This window comes from Ceratotherium simum, chromosome 32 (assembly GCF_057802395.1).
Source record: "Ceratotherium simum simum isolate JZ-2026a chromosome 32, ASM5780239v1, whole genome shotgun sequence".
Taxonomy (NCBI): Eukaryota; Metazoa; Chordata; class Mammalia; order Perissodactyla; family Rhinocerotidae; genus Ceratotherium; species Ceratotherium simum.
The window spans coordinates 31,053,014-31,073,343 of record NC_141931.1 but is presented as its reverse complement, the minus strand read 5'-3'; the positions used below and the strand labels follow the sequence as shown (position 1 = coordinate 31,073,343).

The window sequence follows — 20,330 nt, the reverse complement described above, 5'->3', positions numbered from 1 at the left end:
TTCCCGGCACACCAGATCAGGAGCACCACAACCCGCCCAGGCAGCACCTCTTCCCCAACTCTCACTCTCAATGCCCTGCAAGAGCAATTTTGTGGGGGCGGGGCTGTGCTCAAGCAGTTGCTCCACGGCCCCCTAAATTTTACACCAGATAGACTGCACTTATTTTCAGAGATTTCAAACCATTTCTTGCTGGACTGAAATTTAATAACTTTTGTGCTTGTTTACTCTTATTTCATTTTCACTGATCTCAGCAAAATGCTTGTTAATGACATAAATTTCATAAATTCTAAAAATGCTGAAAAATACCTTTTCTGGGCCTGTTCTTACGCTGATCTGATCAGAGGGGAGTCCCTGCACAGAACCACACAGGCTGTCGGGGAGGAATCCGCATGTGTGCCTCCTGATGGAGCTGAACGGGGCAGGTGTGAAGACTTCACAGTTCAGCTGTGTCAAACGCACAGCTGCATCCTGTCACCACGGTAACGGATGTCCCCGCGTCTGACGAGCTGACCGGACACGGGAGAGTGGGAGCTCCCCTGACCTCCACGTCCCTCCCTGAGGCTCCCATCGCCAGTGCCTGGAGAGCCTGTGGTGGGACTCCAGGGCAGCTTGCCACAGGCACTGCTGTGCCCCACTCCCCGGGTGTGGCCTGGAGCTGGGCTTTCCCCGGCTACGCTCACACCTCCTGGACTTGCAAGGGCCTCCCTCACAGCTCGTTACCCCCAGTCAACCACAGTGTCCCAAGCCCTGGCCCCTCAGATGCTTTCTAATTCTGTGCATCTGACCTGAAAGGCACCTCCTGCCCCTGCCTGCCCAGTCCTGGCAACAACTCAGGGTCCGCCTCCTTTATCCTTTACAACACCCCCTTCCCCTCTCTGAACACACGCCCAGTCAGGACAGAAACCTCCAGCATTTCCTCCCTTCGCCAGACCACAAGCTCCCGAAGGCTGGGGCTGCCTCCCTTCACAGTACACCAACACCCAAAATTGGAAGATTATGTAAAGTTTTTAGCAAATTGGATAATCTCGCATTTTTTTCATTGGCGTTTATCTACAGTTTAGACCTCGATTCACAGATTCCTCACACTCAGTCCACACTTAAGACTTACTGACCTGAAACAACCATTATATATGCACTAGCAGAGTGTCCTACTTAACAGAACTCTGCAGGCACCTGTAAAATAAGAACACACTTTTCTAATAGGGGCCCCCGGTCACTCACATGCGGGTATGGGCTGGAGTATACTGGTTTTCTTAAAACAGAGCACACCTCCACGGCCAGGCCAGGAATCTGAAAACTCAGGGAACGTATGTTCTGCTGCTTAGGCATGGAATTCTCTTCTGTACTACAAATGGCTTTAACTGAAAATGAAAAGATGGGTGGGACTACACCAAACCAAAAACCTTCTGCACAACAAAGGAAACCATCAACAAAATGAAAAGGCCCCTAGAGAATGAGAGAAAATATTTGTAAACCATCTACCTGATAGGGGGTTAATATCCAAAATACATGAAGAACTCATTCAACTCAACAGCAAAAATCAAACAATCCAATTAAAAAACAGGCAGAGGATCTGAATATAAATTTTTCAAAGAAGTCATACAGATGGCCAACAGGTGCACAGAAAGGTGCTCAACATCACTAATCATCAAGGAAATGCAAATCAAACCCACAAGGAGACATCACCTAGCACCTGTGAAAATAGCTATTATCAAAAAGACAAGAAATAACAAGTATTGGCGAAGATGCGGAGAAAAGGGAACCTTTGTACACTGCTGGTGGGAACGTAAATGCAAGCAGCCCCTATGGAAAACAGCATGGAAGTTCCTCAGAAAATAAAAATATAACTACCATATGATCCAGTAATTCTACTTCTGGGTATTTATCTGAAGAACACAAAAACACTAACTCAAAAAATACCTGCACCCCCTTGTTCACTGCAGCATTATTCACAATAGCCAAGCTATGGAAACAACCTGAGAGTCCACTGATGGATAAATGGATGAAGAAGACATGGTGTGTGTGTATATATATATATATATATATATATATATATATACACACACACACACACGGACATGCAATGGAATATTATTCAACCATAAATAAGAACAAAATCTTGCCATTTGCAACAACATGAAGGAACATCAAGGGCATTATGCTAAGTGAAATAAGTCAGACAGAAAAAGATAAATACCCTATGATCTCACGTATATGTGGAATCTAAAAAGCAACAACAAAAAAAGCAAGATCATAGATACAGAGAACAGACGGGTGGCTGCCAGAAGTTGGGGGTGGAGGGTGGGCAAAATGGGTGAAGGTGGGCCAGAGGGTACAAACTTCCAGTTGTAAGATACATTAATTCCTGGGGATGTAATATACAGCATCGTAACTATAGTTAACAATATCGTATTGTGTATCTGAAAGTTTCTAAGAGGGTAGATCTTAAAAGCCCGCATCACAAAAAAAAAAAAAAAAAAGCTATAACTATATGTATGGTGACGGATGTTAACTAAACTTGTTGTGATGATCATCTTGCAATGTATACAAATATAATGTCACAGGTCAGCAATACCTCAATTTAAAAAAAAGAGCAGATGGAACTTGTCCATGGGCCCTCACAAAACAGAAGTTTGTGTTTATTACATTAGTCACAATTAGCACATTGAATTTATGGAAGAGTTTAGAATAGCTGTATGTCTAAACAAGAATTCAGAGATAAAGAACAGTGGGTTACATATTGACATTAATTCTGCCTTTATTAGATTAAATCACCTCCAACTTAGCATGATCAAAATGGAATCACTTAAATGCTGGAGAGGATGTGGAGAAAAGGGAACCCTCATACACAGCTGGTGGGAATGCAAACTGGTGCAGCCTGTACAGAAAACAGTACTCAAATTCCTCAAAAAATTAAAAATAGAAATACCCTATGATGCAGCTATCCCACTTCTGGGTTATTTATCCAAAAAAACTTGAAATCAACAATCCAAAGAGGCTTATGCACTCCTATGTTCACTGCAGCATTATTCACTATAGCCACAAGTGGAAGCAACCCAAGTGTCCATCGACTGAGGACTGGATAAAGAAGATGTGGTATATATATATACAATGGAATACTACTCAGCCATAAAAATAGACAAAATCATCCCATTTGCAACAACATGGATGGGCCTAGAGGGTATTATGTTAAGTGAAATAAGCCAGAAAGAGAAAGACAAACACTGTATGACCTCTCTCATATGTGGAAGATAAACTAAGACACAGAGAGAATAGTTTGGTGGTTACCAGGGGGAAGGGAGTTGGGGGATGAGCAAAGGGGTGAAGGGGCGCATTTATATGGTGACTGACAAATAATAATGTACAATTGGAATCTCACAATGTTATAAACTATTATGACATCAATAAAAAAATAATTAAATAAAAAAATGGAATCACTTACTTTCCACCTAAAGTCAACTCTACCTGGCAAGCCTGATAATTCCTCATATAATCCCACCAGCTACTTTTTTTTTTGAAGTGGGCATGTATGTATCTGTACTGTATATATATTTCAATAAAGTTTAATATATAACTGACGTATAAAATCCTAAAGATGTAATTCAATGAGTTTTGGTAAACGTACACGGTAGCGTAACCACGTGTGCCCACTCCTGGCTTCACGTGCCTTCCGTCACTACTGTTTTGCCATTTCGAGGGTTTCAAATCAATGGATTCATCCTGCAAGTGCTCTTCCGTGCCTGGCTAATCCCACTCCGCATGGTGCCTCTGAGATTCGTCAACACTATGCCAGTGCTCTGTTCCTCCTTACAGCCGAGTCATGTTTCACTGTGTGGATGTGCCATGTGGATGGACATGTGGGTTGTTTCAGTCTTGTGTGCACATATTCTTTCATCTCTCTTGGGTAAATATGCAGGAGCAGGATCACTGGGCTTTACATTGAGTGTATGTTTAGCACGGTAGAAAATTATAAAACTGTTCCTGTCTTCACGAGTGCCGGCACCATGCGGATCCGACTGGTGCCTCAACGCCATCTCAAGGTTTTCCCTCACTGAGATCTGCCTCTCCTGAACTCACAGCTCATACTGTCTACAGGGCTCATCTGGCAACTACTACAGACTGCAACACAACATACATTTTAGTGGCACATCACAGCCCCTGGTAAACAGAAAGTATTCATAAAACTTATAAAATGAATAAACCTTATAAAGCTACCTCTTTTCCAGTACTCCTGCTTTTCCTGCTGAACTACAGGGTGAATTCCCCGAGAACAGGGTCAGTCCTACTGGGGTTGAATCCATTGCACCAAAGGTAGAACCTTGTAGATGCCCCAGAAACACACGCTGGTTGAAATACTACCTGCCTCCAACTATCAACTCCCTGAAGCCCCCCGGGGGTGGGTGGAGGCTGAGGGATGATAAGAACACAATTAGCCGCCTGACCTTTCTCATAGATCTGCTGCTTGTCTTTCACGGAAAGAGAGTTGACCTTTTGCTTCAGTTTTTCTGTTTCCATCTGTGTTTGTTTCTCGGAATACCTGTCATCTGGTTTCATTGATAAAGTCAACTTATGCTGATTATTCTGCAACAACCAAAGCAACAAAAAAAGCCACATTAAAACAAGATTTTATTAAAGCCCAACATATTGAACTTCATGCAAAATAACTAGAACAATGTAGAGAGACGGCAGGTCAAGTGACCAAATCCTGTCTCACGTCCAAACAACGGCACACAGACAACAGCCCCCTCCCCACCCTATAAGGGCCTATAAGAAGTTCTGCCATAGTCACAACTGCCTACCAGGGGACACACACCAAGTACACACACCCAGAAATCCATGGAAACAAACGAGCAAGCCTCAACAGAATCCTTCACAAGAACAACCAGAACACACACCTTTATGACTGTTCTCGTATTCTATACAATCTTTCTACTTACAAAACAGGACAAAAAGATGTGCAGATATTCTGTTAATACATACACACACACACATATATATTCATATATAAAAAGTACACATACACACAGCATACATTCATATAAAAAACCAACTTGCATCAGAATCTGGAAAATAGAATTAACGAGCATTTAAATTTTTAATTAATAATTTAAAAATTTGGTCACCTATTCATTAACAAAAATTGACTTATGTTATCTAGGTTACATTCCTAATATTCATTATTATAAAATTCAAATTCAAAATTATAGATAGAAGTTCTCCAATTTTCTTACTTTAAAATACTGTCTCACTTTTTCTTGCAAAAACTTTGGATTTTCCTGAAGGCACTGCCTGAATTGAGCCACCTGACTCCCCAGCTTCAGGAGCTCCACGGGGTCCCCGTCATGATTCCAGCAGGAAGCTATGTACTGGAGCAGAGAATTTTATTTTACTTTTTTTTTAATTTTTTGTTTATTGCAGTAACATTGGTTTATAACTGTATAAATTTCAGGTGTACATCATTATACTTCTATTTCTGCATAGATTACCTCATGTTCACCACCCAAATACTAATTACAATCCATGACCACACACACGTGCCAAATTACCCCTTTCTCCCTCCTCCCTCCCCCTTCCCCTCTGGTAACCACCAATCCAATCTCTGTCTCTGTGTGTTTGTTTATTGTTGTTATTATCTACTTCACAGTCTGCTTATGCTGCCATCTTGACTTCTCCTCCGGAACAGAGAATTTTAAATCCATATGCACATCACACCACCAACTCTACATTAGCTCAGTAAACATCACAGGCATGACATTTTATTAAGATCTCAGTTTTATATTTAAAAATACCACAGATGACTGTTCACAAAATTTAAGACATTCTTTGGTTAGAAGAAGAAAAACTAAACTCATTTCAAACCTGTTTTCTAATAAAAAAGCAGGTTTAAAAATTATTTTTAGAAAATATAATTACCAACAGTTATCACAAATCCCTACCCACTTAAAGTATTCTGTGTAAACCTATTTTACATGAAAACATAAGATATCAAAAAACCAATAAGTAAGCTAGTAAAAAGACAAACACTATACTATAAAATTAAATTGAAAGTAAATTTGTATCCGATCCAAAACAGCGTAACTTGCAAGGTTCAAATGAAAGGTGCGCTGAATATCAATCCATATTGTCAGTGCTGTCAAGAACCACTGATCACAAAACTCAAGAAAACCAAAGAAAGAGAGAGAGAGGTAGGCTGAGAAATTACACACAGAAGCCAGGGTGAGTCCAAAGCTGGCCGACTGGTGCTTCATCTGTATCTCAATTTTATGAAGTAAAGCCTCAATTCGATCATCTTCGAATCCCTTCCTAAGGAAATATGAAGAACAGAGATGTTGAAAACAAACCAAGTTTGAACTTGGTTCAAACGTTTCTGAACCAAGTAGCAGAGACGATATTTAAACAACTAAATATGAACGAGTACACGTGTTACTACATCAAGAGACAGCCAGACAAAAGAAGGCTCGCTCCCTCCCCTGTAAAGGACTCAGGAATTGAGAGTGCAGGCAGACCACCGCAGATAGCCATACGCACTCAATCACGTCATCTACCGTCCTGTTGATGATGTCGCGGACTGTCTGAACGTCTTTCTCCGAAATCCCTTGCAGGCCGACGCTGAAGTATGCCTCTCTTGTACAGCCATTATATCTAGAACACAAAAGAAGATAATGCATCGGAAACCCAACAACTTTCATCATTCATCAAATATGCTTTATTTAAAGTCCAAATACTCTACAGAACAGAGCTGAGGACTTTAAACTCCCAAATCCTTGATGAAAAAGTCAAAGTGGTGTCCTCAGATATAATCGGTCACACTTACATTCATGTCCTTTTAACATTTCTAAAAATCAATACAATGTAAACTTTAGAGTAATGGCAAAATTAAATTTAGAAATAGAGAAGTGCTGAGTTTTACAAAGTCCTAAGATTTTGAAGAATACTTAACGACCTGACTTTTAAAACAAGCAGCATATGCCCTTCTGAGATCTTGGAAAGGCTATCTTTTTTTTTCTTTTGTTTTTGTTTTTTTGTCAGATGTCTCCTGCAGGGGCTATAAATAGCTTGCACTGGAACCATAATCTAATGCACAGTTCTGGGCTGGGGTGGGAGGGGGGCCATCCTGTGACTGTGGGATGTTGAGCATCCTCCATCCCTGATGCCCACTGACCAGATAACAGTAATCTCTCTCCAGTTTTGACAACAAAAACGTGTCCAAACTTTGTCAACTACAAAACTGCCCCCAGCTGCAAACTACTGATCTGATCTGATAATCAAACTCACCCAACATCAGGAGAAAAGTCCGTGCCGAGTCCAGATTCAATTAGGGCTTTGTAGAAGGGGGAGTTGGGTCCACCAATCAAGAGTGAAGACAGAAGGTTTAACGTGAAGGCTTCAAAGGTATCAGTGATCCTTCATTCAACAGGGAGGGAGACAGGAAAAAGGGGAAACTGTTGGTCCTTGTAAATGTTTTCAAAATCATGAAAATCACTACTAAATTAACACTTTTATTTCCAAAAAAGCCAAAGTTCTACTAGAAATTCTTGCATTTCAACTTCTATTTTATTAGTTATACGGGCAAAGACAGTAACTATTTTTTTGGTTTGCAAAGCTCTTAGACACTGAGATTTTTTTTGGTCCCAAACCCTACAGCTGACTTAGCTGCGTATTGAATGCTATCGCATGACAGTGTGCCAGGCACTCTGACCTCTACTATTTCCACTATACGCGCACCATCTACACCTGGACAAAAAAGAGTGAGGGGACAGGGCAACTCCATTGAGCTGTGTGGCTCGTGAGGGCAGACACCCCATGGAGCTCAGCTGGGCTCCTTCCTGCCCACACCCTAGAATTAGAGTTCTGTGTCGTACATTTTTCTGAGGCCCTGTTCATAGTGCTCTTCCCACACTCAAAGGCATTGGTGACCTCTCCAAATGTTAACATCTACCGTTCTGAGCCAGACTTTTCTCTGGAACCAGCTTTAGAATGCAATAAGAAGTAAGTTACCTTTCTTCTGGAGGGCTATCAAAAGCGATTTCCCCAAAACCATCCCCGATGTTGTAAAAACTTCCCAACCTCTAACACCTGCTGGACTCTGAACCCTAAGCATCCATCCGTTCACATGTGATGGGAGAACCCCAGATACTCACTCTGGTAAGAGGAAGCTGACGCTGACGGTGGTCTGTCTGGAGGAACCCGCGGCCAGCGAGTCCGGGGCACACGTGATCTGGAACTCCCTCTGTAAAACGATGTGACGCATTAAATAGGCACAGAGTACGAATGAACGAGTTCAAACCAGTATAGGTTTTCTGGATGGATAAAATGGCCCAAGAGATGCTTTTCACTAAATTAACTTTCCTTTCAAACCAATAACCATTCTTTAGGTTTGAGAAGCTCTTACATACACAGCAGAGCCCACAACAACATTTTAAAACCCTATTATTGATACACGGTTTGAGTTTTCACCTCAATATATTTAATAGGAATGGTAAAAACACTGATTATTCTCTGCTCAAGGCACTTACTGGCTTGTCCCAAGGCTTCTGAGCTGGCACTGCGGTACTTGGCTCAATTTTCTGAAATTTACTCAGTGCTTCTTCATGAATTTGTTTCAGATGCTGTTCTAATGGAAAATTACCATAAGTGAAGAACCTGAAATTTTGAGAGAATATATTAGTCTTAGTTAACAAGACGAGAAATCAGCACAGATGGCTCTTTGTATGAAATGGAGGGTATGAAGGATAAGGCAGCTGATAACAAGCCAGTTTCCATATTGAAATGAACTTTATATAGGAATACACTTTCTTTACTTAGTTTAACTACAAACACCAAACAGAGGCTTTTATTCTTTTTATAAGATAGGTGGTTCAAACACAATACAAATCACACAACGGGATTAATTAAACATAAATCTAGCAAAAATCGCTCTTTTACACGTTTTTAAGATAACACATTTATTCATCCAGAGGAAGAAGGTTACAATGACAGAGTTGATCTTTTCTTTAATATAACATCCGAGCTATGGTCAAGCTTCATTGATAGAGAGAGAGGATCAGTGGTGGCCAGAGGTGAAGGGTGGAGGGTGGGCGAAATGGGGAAGGCGGCCAAAAGGTACAAACTCCCAATCATAAGTTCTGGGGATCTAATGTACAGCAAGGTGACTACAGTTAATAAAACTGTATTATATACCTGAAAGTTGCTAAGACAACAGATCTTAAAAGTTCTCATCACAAGACAAAAAAATTGTAACTATCTGCGGTGATGGATGTGAACTAAACTTACTGTGGTGATCATTTCACAATATATACATATTTTAAATCCTTTTGTTGTACACCTAAAACTAATACAATGTTATATGCCAATTATATCCCAATAAAATAAATAAATAGAGAGATCTGGGGGACTAATATCTTAAAGATCCTTTAAAACTTTCCACTCAAAGGCTTAGAAAGTGATAATCCAGTGGCAGTGGGCACCTGGTGTCCGTCCAGACACTGGCCTCTAAATGTCTGTCTCCATTTAGTCACAGAACTCCTTGGGGAAATGACTAGCTACAGACCTGGAGCAGGACGAGCCCAGATTTGGGGCCGGGGAACAGAAACTAAACAAGTTACCAAAAACTAAAGAAGCTGTGAGAAAGACAGGATGAGCTTAAAGAAACTCCCGCAGGCTACAGTCTGGAGGATGTGAACATAAAACAATAAATGAAAAGATTCCATTTGATCACACACCCTCAAATATACACATATATGAAAATATTTCTATGAGGTCATAATAGTATTAAAAAATAAAACAAACCAAACAAGCCTTTAAAAAAAACCCTCTTCTGTCATCATTGGAGGAGCTACTGACACCATCTCCCCCTAAAACTGGACAGCCAAGGAAAAGAAGCTTTGCCCACCTCTCCCACCACAACTGTTCTGCAGGGTGACCCCACAGCCCCACTGATGGGGAACGCTCCTGTTTGCAGAAGTCTGGCTAATAAATGTGAAAGACACGACAGAATTCTTTAGAAAACTTTGCAAACTCTACTAGAGGAATCACTCCAGGCAATACCCAGTGAACATGAGAACCACGAGCAGGTTGATGAGGAACTCAGCATTCAACTGGTGTCGGAATCCCACCCGCCAGACGGCCTGTGTCTTGAGGGAGAAAAACAGAGCTCTACCAAACATGTGGGCCTTGTCTGGATCAAACAAACATTTTGGGGACTACTGGAAAATCCGAATTCAGAATTAGGAGGTGGTTTTAAGCTCGTACTTTTCACTTTGCTAAATACGAAAATGGCATTATCTTATGAAAGAAAGTATCCTTATGTTTTAGGGTCACAAATCCAAGTATTAGGGGAAACCATCATGATTTCTGTAATTTCCTTTAAAACATGTTGGCAGAGGATACATCTAAGTGATAAGTGTACGGGGCTCATTATTCTATTCTCTATACTTTTCTGTACGCTTGGAAGTTTTCACAATTAAAATTTAAATTTTTTACATTTAAAATAATCTTGCAAATACTATTTCACATTACTGTTTGGCTTATTTATAAATACAAGCACTAGTGTTTTATTATTAGTGATACTTGAAACAAGCAATTTATCAAAAAGCAAGTATCCCAGGTTTAATAACTGCAATCCCTATTTCTGGAGCACTTGTCCCTGATTAAGGGCTGAGAGCCTCATGGGTACAGCGTCAGTTAGCCTGACGAGGGGGACGCCCACAGACACTCTCACGTGATAATCATACAGCTGAGATGCCGTAGACTTTTAGAATGAGCATCCAAGTAAATCAGAGAGACAAACTGTTAAGTAAAGAGTCTTGGGGCCGGCCCGGTGGCGCAAGCAGTTAAGTGTGCGCACTCTGCTGTGGCCACCCGGGGTTCGCCGGTTCGGATCCCGGGCGTGCACTGACGCACCGCTTGTCAAGCCATGCTGTGGCGGCATCCCATATAAAGTGGAGGAAGATGGGCACGGATGTTAGCCCAGGGCCAGTCTTCCTCAGCAAAAAGAGAAGGATTGGCAGATGTTAGCTCAGGACCAATCTTCCTCACAAAAAAAGAAAAGTCTTACCTAAATTTACATCATTCTTAAGCACACATCTCTGCCAAATGTGAGAGAAACCATGTAACTTAGTGTAAGAAAATGCAAACAAGTCAACTCTTAATCACCCCGCCATTCAACTCTAAAAACGAAATATCACCTAGCATTACTGGGGTGGTAATGAGTAGCATGGAACTGTTTAAGCTGCTCCCACGTGAGGTCTGGGATGCAGAGTGGATCGCCACCAGAGATCACCGAGTACGTGTGGTCAGGGAGAAGTCGGTTCTGAAGGTGCTGCGAGAATATCCTCTCGTTATCTGTCTTCAAATTTAAAAAAATACACATAGATATGTAAAATCATAAACACACATTATCATGTTACAATACACAGCAAATTAATCACATTCTGGGAGCCTATACCCGCGATGTCTTGCAAATAAAACCGTTCTAATGGCAAACAAGCACGTCTACACAGATTCTGTTTAATAACGAAGCGTTCAACTCATTCATAATCTCTGGGAGGGACCCGAAGACCGGCTCTCTCAGAAAAGAAAGAAAATCCACTGTGCAGTGCGCACCGGGTGACCACAACTGCACAGCTGAGGGAAGGGGAGGGACTCAGGGAGACAGGGAGGATGAGTTGGGATTCCCTCTGCCACAAGCTGTGGGGGAGGCAGGGTCCCACGGGCTTCCAGAGGGAAAGCTGTCACCAGAACCTGAGTTTCAAGATGCCCAAATTGAGTATTAAAGGAGAAAGAAAAAGCCGCCAGCTGCGAGAGGTGGCAGGCAAGGAAGCAGCGTGGTGCACGTTAGCAGCCCCATGCGTCAGGGCAGGTCCCCAAAGTCAAGAGGGGCTGAGAGGACAGCGGTTCTCAGACTGCCTGGTCTCCCGACCATTCCAACTCCTAAAAACTAATGAGGTCTCCAAAGAGCTTCTGACGATGTGGGTTTCTTGATTGTGTAGGTGTGTGTATGTATACAGAATTTTTCTCCATTAGAAGTTAAGGCTGAGATAGTTTAAAAAGTTACTTATTCACTCATTAACTTAACCCAAGGTTAGACGTTGACATAAATATCTTTTCAAAAATAGTTCTCATAACAAAACAGAAATATTATTGAGAACAGTAGCATTATTTTGCATATTTTGCAAATCTCTCCGATGACTGGTTTGGTAGGAGACAGCCGGATGCTCTATCTGCGTCTGTACCCGATAAACCGTGACATCACGGTGGAGGGGGGCTTGGGGAACTCCACTGCACACTCGGGCAAGGACAAGTGAAGAGGACAATGTCTTCAAAGTGTTACAAAACAGTTTCTACCTTGCAGACCTCTACAGATCACAGTCTGAGACCTGCTAGTCTACAAGACCAGGTTCTAGAATGGTCTGGAGCCTGACCCTTCCAGCGTCCTGTGCCTTCTCCTCACAGCACCGTCCCCAGCTAATTCAGCAAGCTCCACACGACGAGAATATTGAATAACATATGAGAATGTCAACTATCAACCAAACCTATTTATATCCCAATACTTTACACAGTAAGTTAATTTTAACAGAATATAAAACAGCAAACACTCACAAACGCTCCCTTCATCTCGTTAAAGACGACGCCTTTGAAGACCAAGGGTGTCTGCACGTCGCTTGGGTTCTCATGCTCCAGCCGCCATCCCTCCTGCCTAAACAAAGACAAACAATCACAGGGCAGCGACTCGACTACTCACGCCCACACCGACCATCAGGCGTCACATACCAGAAATCGAGCTCCCGCAGGCAAGGGAAGAAGGCCGCATCCAAGTACACAGACAGGAGGTTCTGGAAGTCCTTGGGGTTTTGTGTGGAAAACGGGTACAGAGTGTAGTCACTGGCTGGGTAGAGTAAAAGTAGGCTTGTAAGACACACGGACGTCCCCAGGATTGCTCACTTCAGGCCTCCCCCCACAGTACGCGCTAACTGTCAGGGGCGTGGAGGGGCCCCAGCTCTGGGTCCGCGCCCAGCACAGGCACTGGTTATCTCACATGCCTAGAAAGGCGGCCTCGGCTCTTTAACAGCACTCAGAACAGTAGTTCTCTGCACACAACATCAGCCTATTGTTCTCTAATCCACTTCCTAAAAATAAAACTCAGCACCACCATCAACATTAACATAGTGCTACAGAGGCCAAATTTTATAGCAATATTCCCCAAAGAAAACTGTTTTGATCTTTTCCAGAAAAAAACAGATTTCTTTTCCCTAAAAATCTAGTTTTTATAGTCTGCCCATGATGTGGCTTTCCTACAGGACTGAATTTCTAACATCTTTCAACCCGACCACAGGAGGGTAAATCTATTCTGGTGGACAGGTGCCGACTGCCCGCCTGTATCTTAGAGGCCCAGTGAACCGGAGCAGGTGCCCCCCGCAGACCCAGCAGCAGGCCCGGGTCAGGACACCCGCCTCACCTGTGAAGGCGTTCATGAAGGTGGACAGCGACCTGTTGAGCATTTTGAAGAAGGGATCCCGACAGGGGAACCTGCGGGAGCCGCACAGGACAGTGTGCTCCAGGATGTGCGGCACCCCAGTGCTGTCCGTCGGGGTGGTGCGGAACTGCACGCTGCAGGGACAAGGGGGGGTCAGCGTCCTGCCCAACACAGCTCCTCGAGCGGGCGCCTCGGGAGACGGGAGCTAATCACCCCAACACCACCATATTCCATCAAATGCTCTCTGACCACAGTGTATAAACCCACCAATGCAGACTGTACACTTGTCTGTGTGTAGCTGAGGACACAAACTCATCTAATCTTTTCCTTCCATTTCCAGGATGCTGTCGACACCACTACCTTCCACTACGTCAGGTATGGGCGCTGTTCTAAGCAGAAATAGTCAAGAATGTGTTCTTAGAATGCACCACGCACCTGAACAGGTTATTGGTGTCTTCTCTGGCCAGGTGTAAGTACCTCGCTCCCGTGCTGTCATGGCTGAGCTTCACTGCCGTTAGGGACAGCTCTGGGACGGGCGTTACCTGAATCAACAAGAAACATGCGAGCAGCTAAACAGAAGGAAAGGCACTCAGAGGGTTCCGTTAAGTATACTTCCGCAACTGGCTCATCTGCCTTAAATTCACCGACCCTGGGAAGCCAGCACGACCGGGGTCAGACCTAGGCTGATGATGACACACACCGTTCCTTTCATGATCTCTTAGTATTTGCTAGGTAGTTTCTGACCATTTCACGTGTAACCCTGTGAGGGTGGTATCCTCACCCCCATTTACAGATGAAAAAACTGCAGCTCAGAGCAATGAGAACATCTGCTGAGACCACACAGAGCTGGGTTCAGACCCCTCCTACCACCCTGGGCTGCCCCGAAGGAAGAAAGCTCTCACTGGAACGTCTGCAGTATGTCTTACTCTTACGTCATCTCACAGGATGCTCAGAATGGCGCCGCCGGGAGGTCAATGCTAAAAGGGGCCTTAGCCTGGGGCAGCTGAAGGATGCTCGTGGACTAAGCTTTGCTTCATCTACTTTATGACAGCTCCCAGCAGGGAGCCTATCAGCTGTTACTTGTTCTTCAAGGGAGGGTCCAGAGGGCATAAACCACCCCCAGTTTATCTACATGAGCCTTCATGTAAGTTTCCGTCCTTAGTACTGCAGCAACTGCCGAACCGTCCAACTGCGTTAGGGCCCTCTCTCCTCCAGTCACAACGCCCCATCACTGTGATGAACACGCTGTTTACCACCCCACTTTTCCGAGGCCGTGGAAGTAACCCGCCTGTGCTGACACAGCAAGGTACTGGCTGGGCAGAGATCAGAACTCCAGCTTCCTGAGCCTGCTCTGGGGGCCTCGCCACACTAACGACATGCTCCGAGTGGCCTGCTGGTGCCAGCATCACTGATGGCCATGAATGACTCACACTTCTGAGCTCACTGTGCTTCCTGAGAGATGATCAGTGCACTGAGAATCAGTAGAGAGTGCAACATCTGCCTCCTAACAGCTTTCACGGCAACTACTTCTCAAACGAGGATCTCGGTTTATCGTAAAATAAGTTTCTCTAACTTGAAAAATGAAGGAAAAGCATTACAAACATGGTCCTCATCACCAGTAACTGCTGCAAATCCCAGCTCCTCTGCATGGCCTTCAGGGCCCTCACAAATGCTCTCACCCACCCAGGAGCCCCTGCTCAGGCAAACAAAATGACTCACTGTCCCTGGGCCTCGCCCTGACCCCAACCCTGGCCCTACTCACGTGCCCAGACACAGATGGCGGCTCTCCTCAAACGCCCCCTTCCCCAGGAACCCGTTCCCACCCCACCACCCAGCAGAGGGCCCCGTCCCCCCGTCTCCCGCTCGCACTCTGCACTTCTACCATGACATTCATCACGCTATTACTTGTGTTACAGCTGCACGCGTGTCCGTGTGGACTGTGAGCTGCTTGTCTTGTATGGTGAGAGTGTCAAGCACAGCCTGAAGCCAACAGCCAGTCAATTATGTGAAGCACACTGTTTTTCAATTATTGCATCAAAGAAAAAACAATGTGGGGGCCGGCCCGGTGGCGCAAGCGGTTAAGTGTGCACGCTCCACTGCAGCGGGCCGGGGTTCACCGGTTCAATTCCCGGGCGCGCACCGACGCACTGCTTGTCAAGCCATGCTGTGGCGGCGTCCCATATAAAGTGGAGGAAGATGGGCACAGATGTTAGCTCAGGGCTGATCTTCCTCACAAAAAAAAAAACAAGAAAAAACAACGTGAAAGTTTAAGCAAAAAACAAGAACCAAATGAAATCCATTTTAACATAAACTTAAATAAATACAGGACCACAATCTGTTTTCCTATAACTCTGAAAACCAAATGACTGAAAAACAGAAAGTTTTTGTGGAGTCTGGAGCAAACTCACTGGATGGTAAAAGCCGCCCCAAACACATGTGGGGCCTCCAGAGTCTGTAATTTCACACCCAGTGTGAACAGTCACGTGTCTGGATGCACAAACACTGATGTGTCTGATTTACTTCCTAAAATCTGAAGAGCTGTCAGGCTTCCAGGGGTTCAGGGAAGGCTGGGGATCTATGCTTATTTAAGAATTAGGAAATCCTTTCATTTGCAAACTCCGCTCAGCTGAGGACCTACAGTGAGGCAGGAGTGAAGCCAGGGCCTGGGGACACAAAGATGGAAACCCTCCAGTCTGCGCTCCGAGGGACCTCCCGTCCCCTCTGTTAGGGAGTGGACACAGGAGAGCACAGCAGGACCGGCCCCTACCTGGCTTATGGTGAAGCCATGGATCTTCTCCCCGACCCGATACTGCAGCGCCCTGGCACAGGCCGCGTCACTTCTCCACCTCCATGCTCTGAGGTCGGCACTGCTACATTTAAGGAAAGTCATCTGCGTTAGACAATTTAGGGGAAACTGGCTAACATAATCTCAGCAATAACAAAAATATTGCCATGTGATAAAGACAATTCAACAAAAAAATTAAACCTTGCATCTTCCAAACACATCCCAGGAAACTAATTTCCAGTAAAGTTCTTTCAGTTTTAGTGATCTCGTATGTCAACTCAGCTAAAGCTTCATAGTATCAATAATCGTTGAAAATCTTTCATTTGTACTTGTTCATAAATAACTACAGTACAATTATAATACCAATTTCCCTTATCTGTATAAAAAACAACTCTCATGTCAAAATGGCTTCTTCCATCACAGCATCACAAGAAACTCCAACTACAATCAAGTCCCATTCCATACCTACCAAATTGGTGAAAATTAAGTAGGAACTCTCATACACTGCTACTCGGTGTGCAAATTCTACGACTTTGGAATAGCATTTGGCATTCAGGTTAGCAATTCATTCACCCTGAGGTATGTGTCCTGGAGAACCTGCCTCGTGCACCAGCACACACCTACAATGTCGGCACCATTGCTCAGAGCCCCAAACTCCACCAACCCAGATGTCCATTCAGAGAGTGGATAAATTGTGGATTTTATTCAATCGATAAAAAAACTTAGCTGTAAGAATGAACACACTACAACTACTTGGAACGAAGATGTGGGTCACATGATGCTGAACCAAAAAAATACCAAGGACAGACACAGTATTAATCCAGCAGGTAACACTGTACTGTAGAAATGCACAGATGGTAAAGATATAAAGAAAGCAAGGAAATAATTTCTGTAAACCAGGACAGAGATTACATCTACGAGGGAGGGACAGTTACCATCAGTTAGGGGTAATCTTAAACTGGGTAATGGTGACATGACTTATTTTTAAATAATTTTTCTCTCAACTGTATTACACGTTTTATGGAATTTTCCATAAAAACCAACACTGACTCAGTCAATATTAGGCAATATCATAGAGATATGCTATAACCAACCAACACTTTCCTCAAGATTTAGCACATTCTAGAATTACGGGATAGAGGATTTTAAGAAGTTATTATCATGAAGAACACAATCACTAAAGGAAATGCTTATACTGAAAGCGAATGAAAAGCCGGAGGCAACACGGGTTCGCTCCATGTACTGTCTGGTAACCAACTACTTATATGAATAACACTCCTGCCGCCAAACTCGAACACGCCAGAAGGGCACCCCACCAAGTGGCACCCCTGTGTTTCCTCACCTAACAGCAGCTAAACTGCACCATAACAAGGTTCTGTGAATTACCATGAAACTAAACTCATCCTTTTTTAACAAGTAAAATGTTATGCCAATTTACAAACTCACAGGGCATGACAGTCATTCAAGGTTGGAAAATAAACATATTCTTTTTCGGTAAATCTAGTCATTAAAAAAAAAGTTCAATTCCTCAAGGTTACAATTTTAGTAATGAATGTAGTAACAAACGTAATTACTCGGTGTGGAAGCCTGAGGTCTCTTAAGGACGCCCTGCCCACCACAAAAAAAATAGGAGCAAACGTTTTAATGAGAACCATGAACGGCCAGTTGCTTTTACTGCACCAATTAAAATCCACATCAATGACCACCTTCCCTTCAAAAGTCCTGACAACCCACACACTGGGCCACCCACGCTGAGATCACCTGAGGTCCCAGAGGGAAAGGGGGTCAGGCCCGCTCCTTGGGCCTGGCCCCACTTTACCCCCAGACTTCTCTACCTGCCACCACCGCGACCCTGGTAACCGGACAGAAACTCCCTTCCTTTGGGAGGTGAGAGGAGGGTTGCTCTGCCATCCCAAGGAGCTAAAGGGACCCCCTCACCCAGGCCCTGCAAGGGTCCTCAGGCTGGCTTCAGGCTCTTGGGGTACGAGAGCCCCAGGCGAGGAGTGTCCGGGTGCGGGAAGCCCAGACAAGCGGTCTCAGGGTATGGGAGCCCTAAGCCAGGGGTCTCCGGGTGCGGGAGCCCCAGGCGAGGAATCTCGGGGTACGTAAGCCCCAGGCGAGGGGTCTCCGGGTGCGGGGGCCCCAGGCGAGGGGTCTCCGGGTGCGGGGGCCCCAGGCGAGGGGTCTCCGGGTGCGGGGGCCCCAGGCCAGGGGTCTCGGGGTGCGGGGGCCCCAGGCCAGGGGTCTCGGGGAGCGGGGGCCCCAGGCCAGGGGTCTCGGGGAGCGGGAGCCCCAGGCGAGGGGTCTCGCGGTGCGAGGGTCACAGGCGAGGGGTCTCGGGGAGCGGGAGCCCCAGGCCAGGGGTCTCGGGGAGGGGGGCCCCAGGCGAGGGGTCTCGGGGAGGGGGGCCACAGGCCAGGGGTCTCGGGGAGCGGGGGCCCCCACAGCAGGGAGCTGTGGAGCGGCATCCCCAGGCCCGGGTGATAACCCGAAGCCGCCCGCCCCTGCCGGCGCCAGGCCCGCCCTCGCCGCCCCTCCTTCCTGCCCTCCCTTGCTCGCGGCCGCGCCTCACCCTGCGCTCAGCCGCCGCAGCGCTCCACGCGCCCGCTCGCCGCAGCGCCACATGACGTTCCACCAGCGCCGGACCGCCGCCGCGTCGTCTTATCGGACGCACGGCGCGGGGGCGGGACACGCCGGCTGCGATCCCATTGGTCGGCGCGCGGGGCGACGCTCTCTCCAATAGGCTGGCGAGGAAGCGGGCGGGCTCCCGCCGCGGCGCGCGCGACTCGAGGGCCGAGGACGGCGTTAGGTCGCGGAGTGGGCGGGGCGATGGAGGGGCGGAGCGCTGCGAGGGGCGGGCCCCGGGCCACGGCGAGGGGCGGGGCCAGGTTGTGGGGCCCGGATGTACGTGCGAAGGGGAGGGGCTTAGCAGGAGAGGGGCGGGGACTGCATAGATAAGAGAGGCCATACGCAGTTGAGGGGCGGAGCTTCACAGGAGAGGGGCGGGGTTACGCAGGTGTGAGGCGGGGCTGCGCAGGTGAGGGGCGGACTCACGCTGGGCCAGGTGAGCTGCGTGGTCCTCTGGCTGCCGTGTGGGCATTGGTGTCCTGGATGGAGGGTGTGTGTCTGCAGTCTGCGTGCTCACGCGTCCATCTGTAGGTCTCTTAGGGAGTGATGTGAGAGTAAAGGACGTCCTGCTGGGGGACCCCGCCAGGTGCCTTAGCCCTAGGCTGGGTGGCTTCGTGAATAAGGTCCGAGGACTGTACCAGATGGTTTCCAGGGTCACGAGTCCATGTTGTCATGCTCTTTACGAACGGTCCCGCCCAGAATGTCCCCATCAGACCGCAGGAGAGCTCCAAGCGCCCGCACGGGTGTGTTGGCCCGCTGCTCTCCGCACTTGCATTTGGTGTGTGGGAGGACTACACACGTGGTTTCTAAGAGTTCCAAAACACTCAAGTGCCCTCTTGAACCGCAGGGAGAGGCTTGAAGAGGACAGTTCATTAGTGGGTGTGTTGGCACTGGGGCCGTGGCTGGAAGGGGTATTAGGATTAACCACACCTGGGCACTATATGGGTGGGACTGGCAGAAGTCGGGACCCAAGTCTGACTTCAGCTTCTCAGAGCTTTGCCTCCTCCCTTCTCTCGTCTTCCTCATTCCTTCCTCCTAGCCCACTAACGCAAACAGAATCACATCTACCTGCTCCTTCCAGGCTCTAAAGAAAGAATGCTAAGTAGATGGGTGCAATCGCTCTGAACAGATGAACGCTTTGGCAGCAATGTGGAGGGTAATACTGCGATGGAAAGTCACCAAAAGTCTACAAAAAATTCTCCATAGTGCAGTGAACTCTGCAGTTAACCAAATACCTATTTATTCAGAGGACAGCCCAACTGAACCAGAACAAAAGTTATGATGAGAAGCTACTGATACAAATATACTCCGTGCACATACCTAGTGAGAATTTGGGTGATAAATGTTACTGCGTCACCATCTTTGTCATCTTGGGGGAGACAGTTGGGTGTTATTAACCCTACTGTGATTGTGCAGGACCCTGAGGCACTGGGAGGTTATAGT

General features: G+C 46.0%; 1 protein-coding gene across 2 annotated transcripts in view; it reads right to left on the bottom strand.

The window, feature by feature from the left end:
* Window positions 1-18,904, bottom strand: part of PITRM1 (pitrilysin metallopeptidase 1) — a 30,572-nt gene extending 11,668 nt beyond the window's left edge. The window contains exons 1-14 of one of the 2 annotated variants that reach the window (XM_014783536.2): window positions 18,832-18,904; window positions 16,242-16,344; window positions 13,910-14,016; window positions 13,457-13,608; window positions 12,772-12,886; window positions 12,601-12,697; window positions 11,187-11,347; window positions 8,517-8,643; window positions 8,142-8,230; window positions 7,276-7,404; window positions 6,529-6,642; window positions 6,207-6,303; window positions 5,232-5,366; window positions 4,443-4,581 (exon numbers count right to left, since the gene is read on the bottom strand). In XM_014783536.2, the coding sequence (XP_014639022.2) occupies window positions 4,443-4,581; window positions 5,232-5,366; window positions 6,207-6,303; window positions 6,529-6,642; window positions 7,276-7,404; window positions 8,142-8,230; window positions 8,517-8,643; window positions 11,187-11,347; window positions 12,601-12,697; window positions 12,772-12,886; window positions 13,457-13,608; window positions 13,910-14,016; window positions 16,242-16,344; window positions 18,832-18,884 (1,618 nt within the window). In that variant the 5' untranslated portion in view covers window positions 18,885-18,904. The remainder of the gene's footprint in view (window positions 1-4,442; window positions 4,582-5,231; window positions 5,367-6,206; window positions 6,304-6,528; window positions 6,643-7,275; window positions 7,405-8,141; window positions 8,231-8,516; window positions 8,644-11,186; window positions 11,348-12,600; window positions 12,698-12,771; window positions 12,887-13,456; window positions 13,609-13,909; window positions 14,017-16,241; window positions 16,345-18,831) is intronic. The other variant, XM_087420870.1, reaches the window with a different exon arrangement.
* Between the last annotated feature and the right edge of the window lie 1,426 nt (window positions 18,905-20,330).